This window comes from Trichosurus vulpecula, chromosome 5, assembly GCF_011100635.1.
Source record: "Trichosurus vulpecula isolate mTriVul1 chromosome 5, mTriVul1.pri, whole genome shotgun sequence".
NCBI lineage: Eukaryota > Metazoa > Chordata > Mammalia > Diprotodontia > Phalangeridae > Trichosurus > Trichosurus vulpecula.
The window spans coordinates 247,221,172-247,236,628 of NC_050577.1; the positions used below are offsets into that span (position 1 = coordinate 247,221,172).

Below are 15,457 nucleotides of genomic sequence, written 5' to 3' on the forward strand. Positions count from 1 at the left end.
GAGAACTTTATTTTAATACGTACTGCTAACATACATATTTGAAGAGAAACCACTTTTAGGCAGGATTTTGATAATCTTGGAGAGAGGATGAGTGCTGGACTTGAAGTCAGGAAGTTATTTTATCTATATAGTGTAAATATAAAGACTCAAATTTCTTTGTGAATGATGTAAAATGATGGCCTGCTTGTGTAGAGTTTAATCTTATAAGTTTTATTTATAAAAAATTAGAGAGATATAAGAAAAGAGAAACCATTTCAAGGACACCAAAGAAATAGATGACCTGCTGGAGTCTTCAGAACTACAAATGTGACAGGTACCTCAATTTATATTATTTATATGACTGTTTAATAACTAAGGAGGGTAAAATATGAGAGAGAGAGAATCTTATAAACATTTTGAGACCGTGTCATGATTTTAAAATGTTGATTTCACAGGGAAAATTGGGGGAGTTGTGACTTTTAAAATGAAAGGTGAATCATTAAGACACAGGAGATTCTCATTTAAACCATTGAAAGAAAAAAGGACCCAATGTAACGTAGGAACTTGAAGAAAAGAATTGAAGACATATCAGAAAGGCTGAAACACTGCTCTGTTTGGGGCTCTGGCAATTGGAAGCAGTCAACTGATGGGAGGCTTCAGCTGTGTGTTTCCTTATTGTTAGGAAAGAGAATTCATTTCATTGGGCAAAAATTCATTGACCAAACTTCAGTGATGGCTATTGCCCTTCAGGGCCACCTAGAGGTGGAGAGAGGTAAAGTTTTCCATTATTCCTTATTGCTCTTTGCTGCCACCTCTGGCTTCAGAAGGAAAAGAAGGGTGTTGAGTGGCATTTTATAGTCTTTGGTATCTTTGCTGGGCTGGATTAAACAGTCTGCCTGAGTTGTGTCTCTGCGAGCTCTATTCTGATTGGACAGAGCAGCATTTGTGAGTAAATAACTAGCTGATTTGGTCTGTATAGCTGAGAGATAGCCAGTTTGATAAGCTTTGCTGTTCTCTGGCTTAAAGAAAATTACTATTTACATTAAGTGCTAACATGTTTTAAATGCCCTTTTAAGGTGGTAAACTAAAAATAAAAAATAAATACCCTTTTAAGGATGATGGTAAATTGTAAGGGTTTTTAAATCCTATGTTTAAATAGAAGAGAAAGGATTTTCCCAGCTTAAGAGTGATGAAGATCAATTGTCAAGCGGTGAGCAGAAAAACCATTTGTTTGTGTGTGTGTGTGTGTGTGTGTGTGTGTGTGTGTGTGTGTGTGATGTTCTTGAATGGACCAATAATATTGAAGCCTGCAGCCCAAGGTTGTGAGTTACCCTAAGCATGTGTCTTCCTCCCTCATATGCCCCCCTGCCAGATTCCTCTATTGCATCATTCCATTCTCTCTATATATCTTTAGTGCTCACCTTTGCCTCATAACATACCAGCATAACAGCAGCTAAGTAGATAATGCCAGTCACTCGAAAGTAGAGCATGGTAACTGGATTATAAAACTATATAGCCCTGCCAGATGTCTCTATGTGCCCATTCTTCACTTCAGATATTGCATGCATTGTGGGAAAGTATGATCCAGGATTATATGCACATATAGTATATTTTATTGTTTCTGCATTTGCTTTAATATATTAATATCTATAGTGGTCATTTCTTTGGCCTTATTGTTAAATAAGCATTAGGTTTAGCATGTCATGTTAAATAAATGTTATATTAAGTTTAAAATTTTGAAATGTAATTGTGAGTATCTGGTGGTGTAAATAGAAAACACATTGGATGGGGGCTCAAAAGCTAGAGCAGTGAATGAAATAAATTTCTCTCAAACAGGACCTTAAGAGAGTTTGATTATAAGCATGTGGTGATAGTTTATATCTGGGAACTTAGACCTACTATTGTGAGTACAAATTGGAATGAACGATTCAATCCCAGAGAAACATAGAGTGTAGACACACCTAGTAAAAGCGGTGATATTGACACATATTTTATGACATGGGGTGGGGGGGGGGCCTAATCCCAACTGTATCCCGACAAATCCCAACTGTAACACTGTGACAGTTTTCCTTTTTCATATTTGGATATCTAGCACTTAGCACAGTGCCTGGCACATAGTAGGCACTTAATGAATGTTTATTGATTGATTGACTGACATCACATTTACCAAGTTACACTGGGTTCAAATCTCATCTTAGAGACTGAATAGCAATGTGACCAAAAGCAAGCTGCTTAATCTCTATGAGGCTTGATTTCCTGATCTATAAAATGGTGATGTCAGTACCTGGGCAGCTGGGTGGTGCAGAGGATAAAGCTCTGACCTTGGAGTCAGGAGGACCTGAATTCAAATCCAGCCTCAGACACTTACTAGCTATGTGAACCTGGGTAAGTCACTTAACCATGTTTGCCTCAGTTTTCTCAACTATAAAATGAGCTGGAGAAGGAAATGGCAAACCACCCCAGTATCTTTGACAAGAAAATCCCAAATGGGGTCACAAAGAGTCAGACACGACTAAACAACAAAACAGCACCTACATCATAGAACTGTGGTTAGGATCAAGTGAGATAATGTATATGAAGGGCTTTGTAAATCTTAAAGTGTTATATGAACGTGAGCTATTATTATTAGTTGCTGCATATTTATTAAAAACATTTATATGCAAGGCACGATATTAGGACCTGTGAAGAAAATAAAAAGGCCTAACAGTAACCCTGCCATTCAAGGAGCTTATAATCTACATAGAGAGACAGGAGCCTCTATACATGAAAAAATAATTAATGATAAAAGGCATTGCATAGTAAGTGACACATAAATGGTATGGATCATAAGTACTGTAAGCGTTTTGTGGAAGGTAGGTTTGCTGTGGTGTGGGATTGTCCAAATAGCCTTCTTGGAGGAGATGGGAATTAGAGAACTTCAAAAGACAGATAGGAATAAGAGAAATAGAGTGAGAAGGGCTTTCTAGATGGACAAAAACTGAGCAAAAGCACAGGGAAGGAAATATACCCAGCATTTTAAGGGCACAATGGGGAGAGCAGTGGGAAAAAAGGTTGGAGCAGTATCACAGAATCACAGGGTTGGAAGTGATGCTGGGGACAACCCATACCCAACTAAGATTCCACCCTACAACTCAACCACAAAATGGTCGTCCAGTCTTTGCTAGATACTTGAAGACGTCCAGTGAGAGAGGAGATAAACTGATGCCAGATCAGAGATGCCTTTAAAGTAAGACTAAATAGTTAAGAATTTATTCTTCAGATATCTAGGAGCCATGGAAATACTTCCGAGAGCCACCTCAACCTTCTAGATGAGTGTCATTGAAACCTTAGAGGTAGGACAACAATATGCTGCTATAGAAACAAACAAGACTTGGTCTCCCACCAGCTCCAATGATTTCAAAAATACTAAGCACTGATCTAGTTCTAATTGTGAAATATGAATACTCACGGTTCGGGGGTGTAGAGTGGGTCAGAGCCATGTCTAACATATTGAGTACAGTGGAACACTCTATAAGCCAATCCAGCTAGAAAGTCTCGAGGAGAAAGGTACCCGGCCACTGGTCTCACAGTAAAGCCAGATCTTTCTAAGGAAGCAATGAAAAAAAACAAACCTTATATTAACACAGTAGCACTTAATGACCCAAGAAAGTGTTCTAAGCTATTCATAAAGATGTTACAGGGATCAGTTACAATACTAAACAGGTCATATAGAATAGCATATGTAATTTGTAGCCATCAAAATGAAGGGACCTTTAATTAGTCAAATATAATCATGATAATTTGTTTCCAGAAATGCAGAACATCTATTAATAAAGAGAGGTCAAAATGTATTTAAGAACTCTCCAAAACCAATTCTGGAGGGGAAATCAGCAAGTTCAAAAGAGAAAGGATCAATCCAAAATTATATTTAAAGCAGAAGCATGAGAACAATGTACACAAAAGGCAATAATAATTTAAATGAAAAGAAATTGTAATTGTAGAGGATGAGAAGGGCTTGGTTCATATTACTTTGAGTCAAGACTAGCCTGTAGCCTCCTACAGGATCATTGAAGAAAATCTGAATACTTTTGCGCTAACATAAACACACATGAAAAATGTATACTTAGGCAGCAATAAAACTTCTATATGATACATTGTAACTATCGTTAAAAAGTGTTTTGCCAATGTCTTTTGTTTTTATATCCTAATCATTTCCAGATCCACACCCCGTTGTCCCCATGAGCTCTCTCTTGTAACAATTAAGAAAAACCAACAGGCACAGTAACAGAATCTGATGCTTATTGTCTCCCATTTCTCTACTGAAAGGAGAGAGAGGCATATTCTTATTTCTTCTCCAGGGCTGAGATAGATAATTATAAATACTCAGCATTTGACTTTGTTTTTCTAGTTTGAAGCTAAAGAAGCCACATTGATTTTTATGCTCATAATCAAGCAAGTAGCGATAATAGATATGTAAATAAATAGAATTGTTTTCCTACATATCAAAGTTATTAGAACCCTATTATAAAGAACCTCACTATGCTGTTACACTATTATATAGGACATATTCATGTACTCCATATGTCTCTCTTTCTGTGTCTGTCTCTCTTTCTGTGTCTGTCTCTCTCTGTCTCTGTCTCTCTTTCTCTCTCCCCTTCTCTATCCCTCTTTCCCTCTCTTTCTTGAATACCTAAGTGTTATTTTCATTTCAATACCAGCTTTGTAATAGGCCTCCATTTTGAAAACATCCACTCATTATGAGAGAACCTTGGAGGAGCAGAACATTGTTTTAAAAGCAAGATCCAATTAACTATGAAAAGAAAGCCATTTCCAGAACTCTAATCTTCAGCTCCACCCTTCATAAACCACCTTCACTGATGCTATAACATTATCACTCCTCCTTCTACATCCTTCATTTCAGATTGCTACCCATTGAGTATTTTAAAGATAAATTATTTTTGGACTTTTAACCATCCCTTCTTTAACAAAGTATGGTACCATGGCAAAAGGACTAGATTTAGACTCAAAAGACCTGGGTTTAAATCCCATCTCTGTCTCTTACTACTTGTGTGATCTTGAGCAAGTCACTTCACTTAGCTGGGCCTCAGTTTCCTCACCTGTAAAATGAAGAGATGACACTAAATGGCCATTCAGTTCCCTTCCAATTCAGCATCTACAGTTCTATGAAGCGTCAAATGAGGACTAAAGACCTACGTTCAAATGCTCCGAGCTCAGAAAATGGAAAATCACTGTGGCTACAGTGGTCAGAAAAGTATTTTTGGAAGACATGAGGCTTGAGGCAGGCTTTGAAACATAGGAAAAATTTCAACAGGCATAGGAGGACTCTCTGTAAGAGAGGGTAGAAATGGAAGAACAAAAAGCCAAAGACTAAACTCTGGGGAATACCCATAGTCTGAAAAAGGAGGAAGCCAAGGAGCCATCGTGAACTGGTATCTGTGATTTTCCCTTCTTCCTCCCACCAACCATAAATTCGAATGAACACTAAAAGAGTGGAAGTGTCTGGTAACTCTCTATACTGAGGCAAGTCACTAAGGTTTCAGTTCCCTTTATCCAACCACCAGGAAATATGAACTTACATTATGCTTCTCTAGCCTGATCAGAAAGGTCTTTAAGCTGTTTTTTTTTTTTCTGAGTCCTTGAACATAGCTGAACCTACAATTTGCAAAAGTCCTTTGTGATTTAACCTTTAAGCTTGCAACCATAGAGATATATACCCTTGGCTTTGAGATAAACACAGAAATCAAATTCCATTCTAGCTATATTGATACCTCTCAGCTTAATAGCACCATGACCCATCACAGTTGCTCATTTAATGCTCTTTTTTAAAATTGTCATTTGCTTTGAAAGGAGCCATAACTCCAACTTGATTCCTTAAAAGCAAAGAAAACATTACTTAAGAGAGAATGAAATGCCTAAAGTCTTACCTTTCAAAAAGACGGAGACATCTTCAAGTTGGGGCACATTGTCTTCTCTGTAGCCACAGTATTTCGTCAACAAAGGGAGGTTTTTCAAATACTCTCGGCAAGCATGAGTAGGATAGAGTTTGGTGAGCTCTCTGAATACAACTCCCCAAGTTCTAGTCTCTTCTTCTGTATATTCCACTCTGGGAATGGGCTGGCCACTGGACAAGAGAGTAGAAGATTAGTAAATCAGATGTCATAAGACCAAGCTCAGTACCCCCTGCCCCTTAATCCTGTTGTAAGTGGGCCAGATCTGTGAGTTCATTGGTATAGAGAACTCTCAATGAAGAAACTCCCTCCACTGATGCTGATAGTTTTAAAGAGTTGTATAGGGCACTGGGAAGTTTAAGTTCAAGTTCAAGAACTCGAACCCAGGTCTTTCTGACTCTCGGGGCAGTTTTCTATCATATTCCAACTATTATAATTAATTAGAAAATATGGATGTATTTCTAGTTCCTATCAATAGAGCACTATATAGTTTATAAGATGCTTTGCTGGTGATAACTGTGTGAGTTAGATAATGCCAGTATTATTTCCTTTCACACAATTAGTAAGAGGTGGTCTTGGTGCTTGACCTGAAGGGTTCTAATCCTAAAACCCTTGGCGTTTTCCACTACACAGAAGGAAAATAAGAATGTATCTTATCCATCAGATTGCCTCCTCCCTCCAAACCAACACCTAATTCACAGCAATCTCATCATCAGGATGTTTTCTGTTTAAAGCTATTGTTTTTGTTCTGCCTGACTGTGTTTCCTACTGCTCACAAAGCAATCTAAAAAACACAATAAGATAAACAGCTGAGCTAGGTTGTGTATGAGGCATGGGGGGTGGGGAGGAGAGACAATTGAAAAAGAATAAGAAATTACTGTTCACCTTTCCCTAAGTGCCAGCACTGAGATCTATGCAAACCAAATTAGAATAAGATTAGCGTTAGTTCGACTTGGATGCTCGTGATGAGAAAATTACAGCCTGGCAAGTATTATTGGTAGTACTGAAAATGTGCTAACTCCTAGGGATTGTGATGAATTTAGAATGAAAACTTGAATTGGAAAGATTTTTTAGTAGAAAGGGGGCAAGGACATAAATATATTGAGGAAAGTCTGCTTTTGACTCAAGAAAAAAACCACCAAATCAATCTGAGTTGATCTAGATGATAAAAACTAATAAAGATGCTGAGCAATCCAAAGGAGGAAAGCCAAGGGCCTGAAAGAGTAGATGAAAAGATTTAGGACTTTATGAAAATCATTATGAGGACAAACTTTTTGCAACTTTCAACGTCTCCAATGGTAATGATGTGCATCTTTCCGATCACCAAATGGGGTGAATGAATATTAGTGTAATTCTGACCCACTACCCTTTCTCTGAGGATAGCAGAGTGGCCAGGCTCTGGTGCCAATCTCTTGCTTTCCCTCCTGGAAGAAATCTAAAAGTAGGGAAGGACCTATTTCATTTATATGCTTGGGTATAACATGGCCAGAGGCATCATCCTCTGTCCCAAGAGTCTTTCTGTTTTACTTTCATATTATAATCTAGTTATATTACAATTCATATTATAATCCATTATAATTTCAAATTATAGTCCATATGTAGAAGTATGTCCATTTACCTGCCTATCTCTAAATAAATCAATTATTCAGATACAAATTCAAAAATTGGAATTATTAATATAATTTGAAAAAGAATTTTCCATTTACTCATTGGAGAAAGAAGATAAAAGAGAGAGAATGAGAAAAAAAGCAAGAGAGGAGGAAAGAAGAATGGGGAAGGGGAAGACAGGGAAGGAGAGAGGAGGAAAAAAGGAGAAGAGAGAGGAGGAGAGACAATGACAGAGAGACAGAAACAAAGAGACAGAAACAGAAAAGGGAAAGAGACAAGGAGATGGAGGAAGGAAAAGTAGAAAAGAGAGGGAGAGAGAGGAAGGAAAGAGGGGAAGAGAGAGACAGAGACAGAGAGAGGAAAGGAAGAGAGAGGGAGGTAGTGGGAGAAAGGGAAAGAAGAAAGGGAGGGAGGGAGGGAGGGAAGGAGTGAAGGAAGGAAGGAAGGAAGGAAGGAAGGAAGGAAGGAAGGAAGGAGGGAAGGAAGGAAGGAAGGAAGGAAATAAAGAACCTCTTAAGAATATGTTGGAAATTATGGGAGCCATATATTTTCCTGGATGGCTTAGTTATCCCAAAGGACAAGTGAATGGATTTGTCATCCTTACCTGTCACTTCAGCTTAGTGACACAGTACCTAAAAAATGCAAAAGTGTGCTGGATAGTAGAAGGTAAACACATATGAACTAACATAATTGGCACTAGCTAGGTATAGGGACTGGACTTGTGATTTCCCTGACTTCAAGATGAGAGAAATTTCTCTGCCAATTCAAGTTAGCGACTCCTCTTCAACTTTTGGTCTTAGGTTGTTGCCTAGAGCGTTGAGAAATTAATTGACTTGCCTAGGGTCACACAAACATTCTGTATGAGAAGCAGGACTTCCTGGGTCCAAGGCCAGCTGTCTATCCATTATGCCACACTGCTTCATAAAGTATAGATGCAGATTCATAAGGTGTATAAACTCTAAACTTCTTATAATAAGGTTCTTTTTCTAAATTATGTAACCTCAGATTTGACAAGCAAAATCCAATAATACGTCCTCTGCAAAAATAAAAACATCTCCTCTTAGTTTGGTCTGTTGTTAAACAGTCAAGATTAACTACTAATGGCAAAGAAGTATATTATTAACTGATTTATATGAATCCATTGTCAATATATAAGTATATTTAATATATATCAAAGGACAAAATGTTTTACATTTTCTCTTGTATTTTCTGAAAAAAAATTACTCTTCTTGTAAGCTCAAATTTGATTGGCCTTTTAAAATCTTTTTTGTTCAATATTGTATAAGCTCCTATTTTCTTTTCTAGTAGTGCTCTTATCAGTATAAGACTGACTTGGGGGGGAGCTCCCCCTACAGTGAAATGAACAAGCAACAATACTTCCATTTCATTCAACTGTTCCTCCTCCTCCTCTTGAGACACAGCCAACGACAGTCTGTTTTTCTTACATGTTTTTCAAATTTAGGGACTGAAAAATATTTGATCATGATGGTAACTCCAGGCTGTCTCCCAGAGCCCTGCTGCTAGAATTCATAAGTGAGATGCAGCCTTTCTACTAGGGTTATCATTAGAGCAGCTCCCATTAGAGCAACGGTGATTCACTCATCCAGTGGAGGGAGACAGGACTAGACGAGTGATACTCTCTGTTTTAAGATAGTGTGACTGGCTGGAAATATAAAGGAGACTGGTATTGGGGTTTCTTGGGTTTTTTTTGTTTAGGACAGCAGGATCTCCAAAAACCGAATAAGCAGTAAAAGATAAGCAGAGAGTGAGTTAAAAGGCTAGGGGGGAAAAGACCTTATAGGGCTGAACATTTTTCCTAATTTATTTTATTATAGACTATTTGAAAGCAGCTCATTCACTATAATCAATTTTTAATTATTCCAGGTCTGATTGATTTTCTAGCCTTATAGGTTATGCTGAATCGCCTCCTGTCTTCCCCATCCACATCTTTTCAACATGTTTCTTGATTAATACTTCTACCAGAGGGTTGTTGTTTGTTTGTTGCCTCCCCGTTTGAATAGAGGCTCCCTGAAGACAGCAGCTGTTTTTACCTTTCTTTGCATTTCTAATACTTAGCATAGGGCCTAACACTTAATAAGAGCATATTGACTGACATTGACTTCAAGCTGTTGCTTGTGGTTCTGAAATATGGGGGTGGGGGCATCAGAAAAAAATATAATCACTTTTCCTCCCCATTACAGTCCTTCAGGTACTATTTTCCCCTCCCCTTTTATGTTTTTTCTTGTCCAGGCTAATTATCCCCAGTTAATTGATCTGACCATGAGTTCTTTCACCACCTTGCCTGCCCTCCTCCAGATACTCATTAACTCATCAATGGCTTTCTTAAAATGTGGCACCCCAAGCATACACAATATTCAAGACACAGATTGGCCAAGGTAGGCAAGATCAGAATGATAACTCCCATTTACTGAACACCAAGTCCACTTTAATGAAGCTTCAGGTCACATGAGCATTTCTGGCTGCCATATTGAGATTATGGTCCACTATACTCACACAGGCACATATAATCTTTTTCACAGAAAATGTTGTCTAGTCATGCTTTCTCATCTTTCTCTTCTTTAACTTTAACTCAAAAGTAATTTTCCTCTTTCCATTTTTCCCATCACTTGTACATTCTTAGCTCCTTCTAGATGCATTGGCCTAGTAACAACTGGAGTTTGTCATGTTATAACAAAAGGAGATGGCCACTTATACATCAAGAGACTGGAACACCCCCAACTTGCTAAGCATCGGTTTATTTCACTGAAATTCCTACTCTTTGAATATAAACCTCCACTCATATGTTTTCAAGATAACATGACTATCTTCTCCTTTTTACTACAAGAATCCCACAAATACACAAAGCTCAGAAATTAACCATCTGACATTACAAAATGAGATTCGGTCGAGTCAGTTGAGTCAAACATAATAGTAGCTAAATCTGTAAAGAAACATAGGCTCAAATAAGAAAAAAATTAACAATCAGTACAAAAGTAGAATGGGAGTCATTGGGTTCCCAATTACCAGAAATCTTCAAATTAAAGCTGAATAGCCATTTGTCAGAGATGTAGAAGGAAAATGGTGAACCAGATGCCCACTGACATCCTTTCTAACTCTGAGATTCCGTGATTCCATAAGCTCATTTTGGGTTCCTTTGGTGCCCAAATCAAGTAATCCCAGGGCTGCCAGTCTACACCATGGAGTAAAACTGCAACTTGGTCTCCATTTTAACCCATTTTACATGCTAGCCAGGTAAGCTATGTCCCTGATCACATATTTTATTTACTTTTGCAAATGAGTTTTACACAATCAAGTTTTCCTAAATGAGTCTGTGGACCCTAAAGAGCTTTCCAAAGGTAGCAAACAAAAATGTTTGTTTGTTTTATTCACATTGTTAATAACAGGGCTGTCTCCACAATAAACATAATGAAAATAAACGGCTGGCACATGCATAGCCTCAGAGGGGAGTGAATACATAATAAACTCTTGGAAATTATTGCTCTCATTTGTCCTAAGTATCACAGGATGGGGCTTCTCATCAGTTTCTCATCCAGCAGAAAGACCTCTTCACATTTTAAAGAAGCAATTTTCATATGCAAGCAAAGCAATGCAGTCACAGGGGGAGAAGATCTAACGTATTGACATGGACATAGCTAATATGTGCAATCATAATAATAGAGATGACAATGATGATGAGAAAGATGATAGCATTTATGCAGTGTTCTAAGGTTTGCAAAGCATACGTCATTTCATCTGATACTCATGACCACCTGCAAAGTAGGTTCTGCAATTATTATTAGCCCCATTTTACAGACGAGGAAACTGAACCTCAGGGAGGATAAGTAAATTGCTTAGGAGTAGAATGGCATAAGGTATAGGACTTCGCATCACGAAGACCCAAATTCAAATGTGGCCTGAGACACTTACCAGCTGATGTCATTCCAAGCAAGTCATTTAACCTTTCCAGGGCTTGGCACAGTGTCTGGCACACAGTAAATACTCAATAACTGCTTGTTGATTGATTGATTAGCTTCTCTCTGCCTTAGTTTTTTCATCTGTAAAATGGGGATGATAATAATAGCACCTACCTTCCAGGATTGTTGTGAGTTTAAAATGAATTAATATATGTAAGGCACTTTGCAAACCTTACTGTTGTTGTTGTTCAGTTGTTTCAATCACATCCCATTTGGCAAAGATACTGGAGTGGTTTGCCATTTCCTTCTCCAGCTCATTTTGCAGATGAGGAAAATGAGGCAAACCAAGTTAAATGACTTGCCAGGGTCAACCAGCTAGTAAGTATCTGAGGTCACATTTGAATTCAGGTTTCCCTGACTCCAGACTCAGTGTTCTATGCACTGTGCCACCTAGCTATACCTTATAGTGCTATATAAATGTTTGTTATTATTACTATTGCCACCAAATGTATTATCCTGGGTCATCTAACCTCTACAATCCCCCTGGCTATTATGAGACTGAAATAATAGAAAGGGAAATCTCCTTCCAAAAAACTACAAAATGCATAAAACATCTACCTGCCAAGACACAAAAAAAAGACATGTACAGATTCAATTACAAAGTGCTCCTTAAAGAAACAAAGAACTTAATAGCTAGAGGAATATTCAGTGTTCATGGCTATGCTGTGTCAATATAATAAAAATTACAAAGCTATGAAAAGTAATTTGTACTTTTGATGTATATTAATCAAATTCCCAAGGGGATACTTAATAGATCTTGATAAAATAACAACAAAATTCATTTGGAAAAACAAAAATCTAGTATATCAAGGCAAATGATGAAAAGAAGTCTCTACTTCTTTGGCAAATAGCACTTCAAGACTTCAAACTATATGATAAAGCAGAAGTCATCAAAGCTATCCAGTATTGGTTAAAAATAAGAAAGTTAAATCAATGGAATGGACTAGACAAGGGAGAATCATAAACAATAGAACTCAATAACCTAGTACTTGCTAAAGTGGAAAACATACAATGCCTAGTTTAAAAAAAACTCCTTATTTGATAAAAACTGCTAGGAATATTGGAAAGCTGTCTGGTAGAAATTAGGCTTAGACAAACACCTTCTACCATACTCCACAATACAATCTAAATGGATATGTGATCTTAATATTAAAGATTATGCTGTTAAAAAAGTAAAAGAAAAATAGATCACATACCTCTCGTATACCTCTGGGTAAGAGATGTATTCTTAACCAAACAAGAGGTAGAGGTTAAAAAAACAGATAAAAAAAACAAAAAACAGATAGAGGTAATTATAAAATATGAAATTAATAACTTTGATTACTTGAAACTGAAAAGGTTCTTCATAGACAAAATGAATGCATGTAAGATTTAATAAGGGAAGCAGTTTAATGGAAAAAATTGTATCAACTTTCTGTTAAGAACTGCTATTCAAGATATGTAAAATATAGATTTCTCCAAAGAGGAATAGCAAAGTATTCACAACCACATGAAAAAATGCTCCAGATCACTAATAACAAGAGAAATGCAAATCACAACAATCCTTAGATTTTGTCTCATATCTTGCAAATTGGCAAAAATGATAAAACATGGCACATCAACATTAGAGAAATCATGGAATGATAGGTACACTAATACATTGTTGGTGGAGCTATGAAATGGTACAACTATTTTAGATGATAATTTGGAATTATGCAAAAAAGTGACTAAAACTTCCATACCCTTTGAACCAAAGAATCCAATGGACTCATACATACCCCCAGGGAAGCCTTCAATAAGAAGAAAGTCCTCATATACACCAAAATATTTATAGCAGCACTTTTTATGATTGCAAAGAGTTAGAAACAAAGTCATCTCATCAATTCAGCAAAGGCTAAACAAATTGTAGTACATGAATGTTATAGAATATTACTGTGCTGTAAGAAATGATGTGTGTGATGAAAAAAGAGAAGTATGGAAAAATCTATAATGAACTAATGCAGAGTGAAGTAAGTAGAACTAAAAAATTCACAATAATTACAATAATGTAAATAGAAGGAGCAATTACATGCCAAAAAATAAGTGTAAGAAAATTATAAAGATCAAGCAGAACTTGAATGAAGAAATACGAGAAGGTACCCCCAACCCACCCTTTCATGGAGGTGGGAGATCCACAGGCATTACACATTGCACATGTTTTTGAATTTTTTCAATATATCAATCAATTGTACTAATTTTTTCCTTCTCTAGAAATTACTATTTGTTATATGGGATGGTTCTTTGGGAGGAGGAGAAGGAGGGGCACTTATAGGATGATATAGAAAATAGAAGATATCAACAAAATTATTTTTTAAAATATAATTGGGAAATATTAAACAAAATAAATAAAAATGCAATAAAGAATAGATAATGGTAATTTGTGGTTTTCTAAGTCAGTACACAGCTGGAGGGATACTTATGGACAATTTAGCACTCTGTTTCTATTTGAGTTTGACATCACTCTTCCAGGCAATATTTTAAAGCTATAAGTTACAGAAAAATAGTTGATCTACATAGATAGAGGTTGTTTCTTCACCCAAAGTTCCTCATACTAGTGAAATCATAGGTTCAGTCCCTGAAAACACTTAGAAAAAAATGGCACCTTTTATATGTTTAGAGGCAAACAATTTGAAAAAAGCATCAGCAGTTAAATTCTATTGTAATTATTTTCAACTATGATAACCTAAAAATGCCACTGTTGGTTCTTTAAAAGGTGTGGCTCTTTGGCCAAAGGCCCACCTTTGGAAGTCTCCAATATAACCTTTCTCGGGTTTTGAGAGACCTGGAAAATGGCCTCCACCTTCCAAATGTTTGGTTTTGTTCTACTTCCCAGTTTACCACTCTATTTCATAGAAATCAAAGTATCAGCAAATGTAGTTTATGGGGGAGTCACAAAGAACTCCCACAAGCTACATATTATCTTAGCTTTATTCAAAAGCCCAGAAAGCAAATCAATGTGGAATAATGGAACAGGATAAAATGAGTTCAGTCAGAAAGAAAGCCTCTCTTCCCTCTGAGTTGGCACTCCTCAGCAAGACAGAATAGGGGAAAGAAGAAAAAAGCTTGGTCTCCTCTCATAAGAGACTCCATGATCCATCACAATGACTGCCTGGTAATGGGACTGATGGGAGAAATATAAGTGAAAGTACATACATTACACCGGCCAATCCATTTCCTTCCAAGCTAATGAAGAATAGCCAGCCCCACCTCATTCATCCTCCACCTCTAATTTATAATGTTTCTAATTAAGATTAGCCTATCTAAAGGAAGTTAAAGTAGCCCTTAGTATTCCTTTTAATAAGGCCGTGTTCCATAGTCAAGATCCATCAATCAAGTCCACACTGGCACAAAATAAGAAATTTGAAGTCAACTGGAATTTCTGGAAGTTTAGAGGTGGGCCCACTCTCGTTATTCTTCTGAGTTCTTTTATGGCTGCAAATACCCTCTGAGAAAATGATCATAGGCAATTCTCAAATTTAGAGACAAAGCTGAATTCTCATGTGGCTACGCATGGCCTTCCAACACAGAAACTAGAAATCTGCATGGGAGTCCCTCAGACTGAGTACCATATAAGAGCATTGGCTTCAGGGCAAGGCAACATCTTAAACTTGAGCCCTCCGGAGATCCAGTGAAAGCTTTTAGCCTTCACTGCAATGCATGACTTATCACCACCCCCCAAAAAAAATACAAGAGAAAGTCAAATTTTCTAGCATTATAAATATGTGCATTTAATTTAAAAATTGATCAAAACAAGGGATAAAAAGTAACGAAGGATAAAGTTGCTCACAAAAGATAAAATAATTTTGATTGCATGAAATAATACCTTTTGCACAAACAAATCAGAATTTCCAAGAATAATCTTTAATAGGAGTATAATGTGTTAGATATAAGAGTAACTAACAGAAATATATAAGATCAAGAGCCATTTCC

General features: G+C 37.0%; 1 protein-coding gene across 2 annotated transcripts in view; it reads right to left on the minus strand.

Annotated features, from left to right (window-relative positions):
* The window catches only part of TPH2 (tryptophan hydroxylase 2), a 138,060-nt gene that overhangs the window by 90,659 nt on the left and 31,944 nt on the right, over positions 1 to 15,457 (minus strand). For both annotated transcript variants that reach the window (XM_036761292.1, XM_036761293.1), the window contains 2 exons: positions 5,904 to 6,100; positions 3,428 to 3,563 (listed from right to left, as the gene is read on the minus strand). In XM_036761292.1, coding sequence (XP_036617187.1) covers positions 3,428 to 3,563; positions 5,904 to 6,100 — 333 coding nt within the window. The remainder of the gene's footprint in view (positions 1 to 3,427; positions 3,564 to 5,903; positions 6,101 to 15,457) is intronic.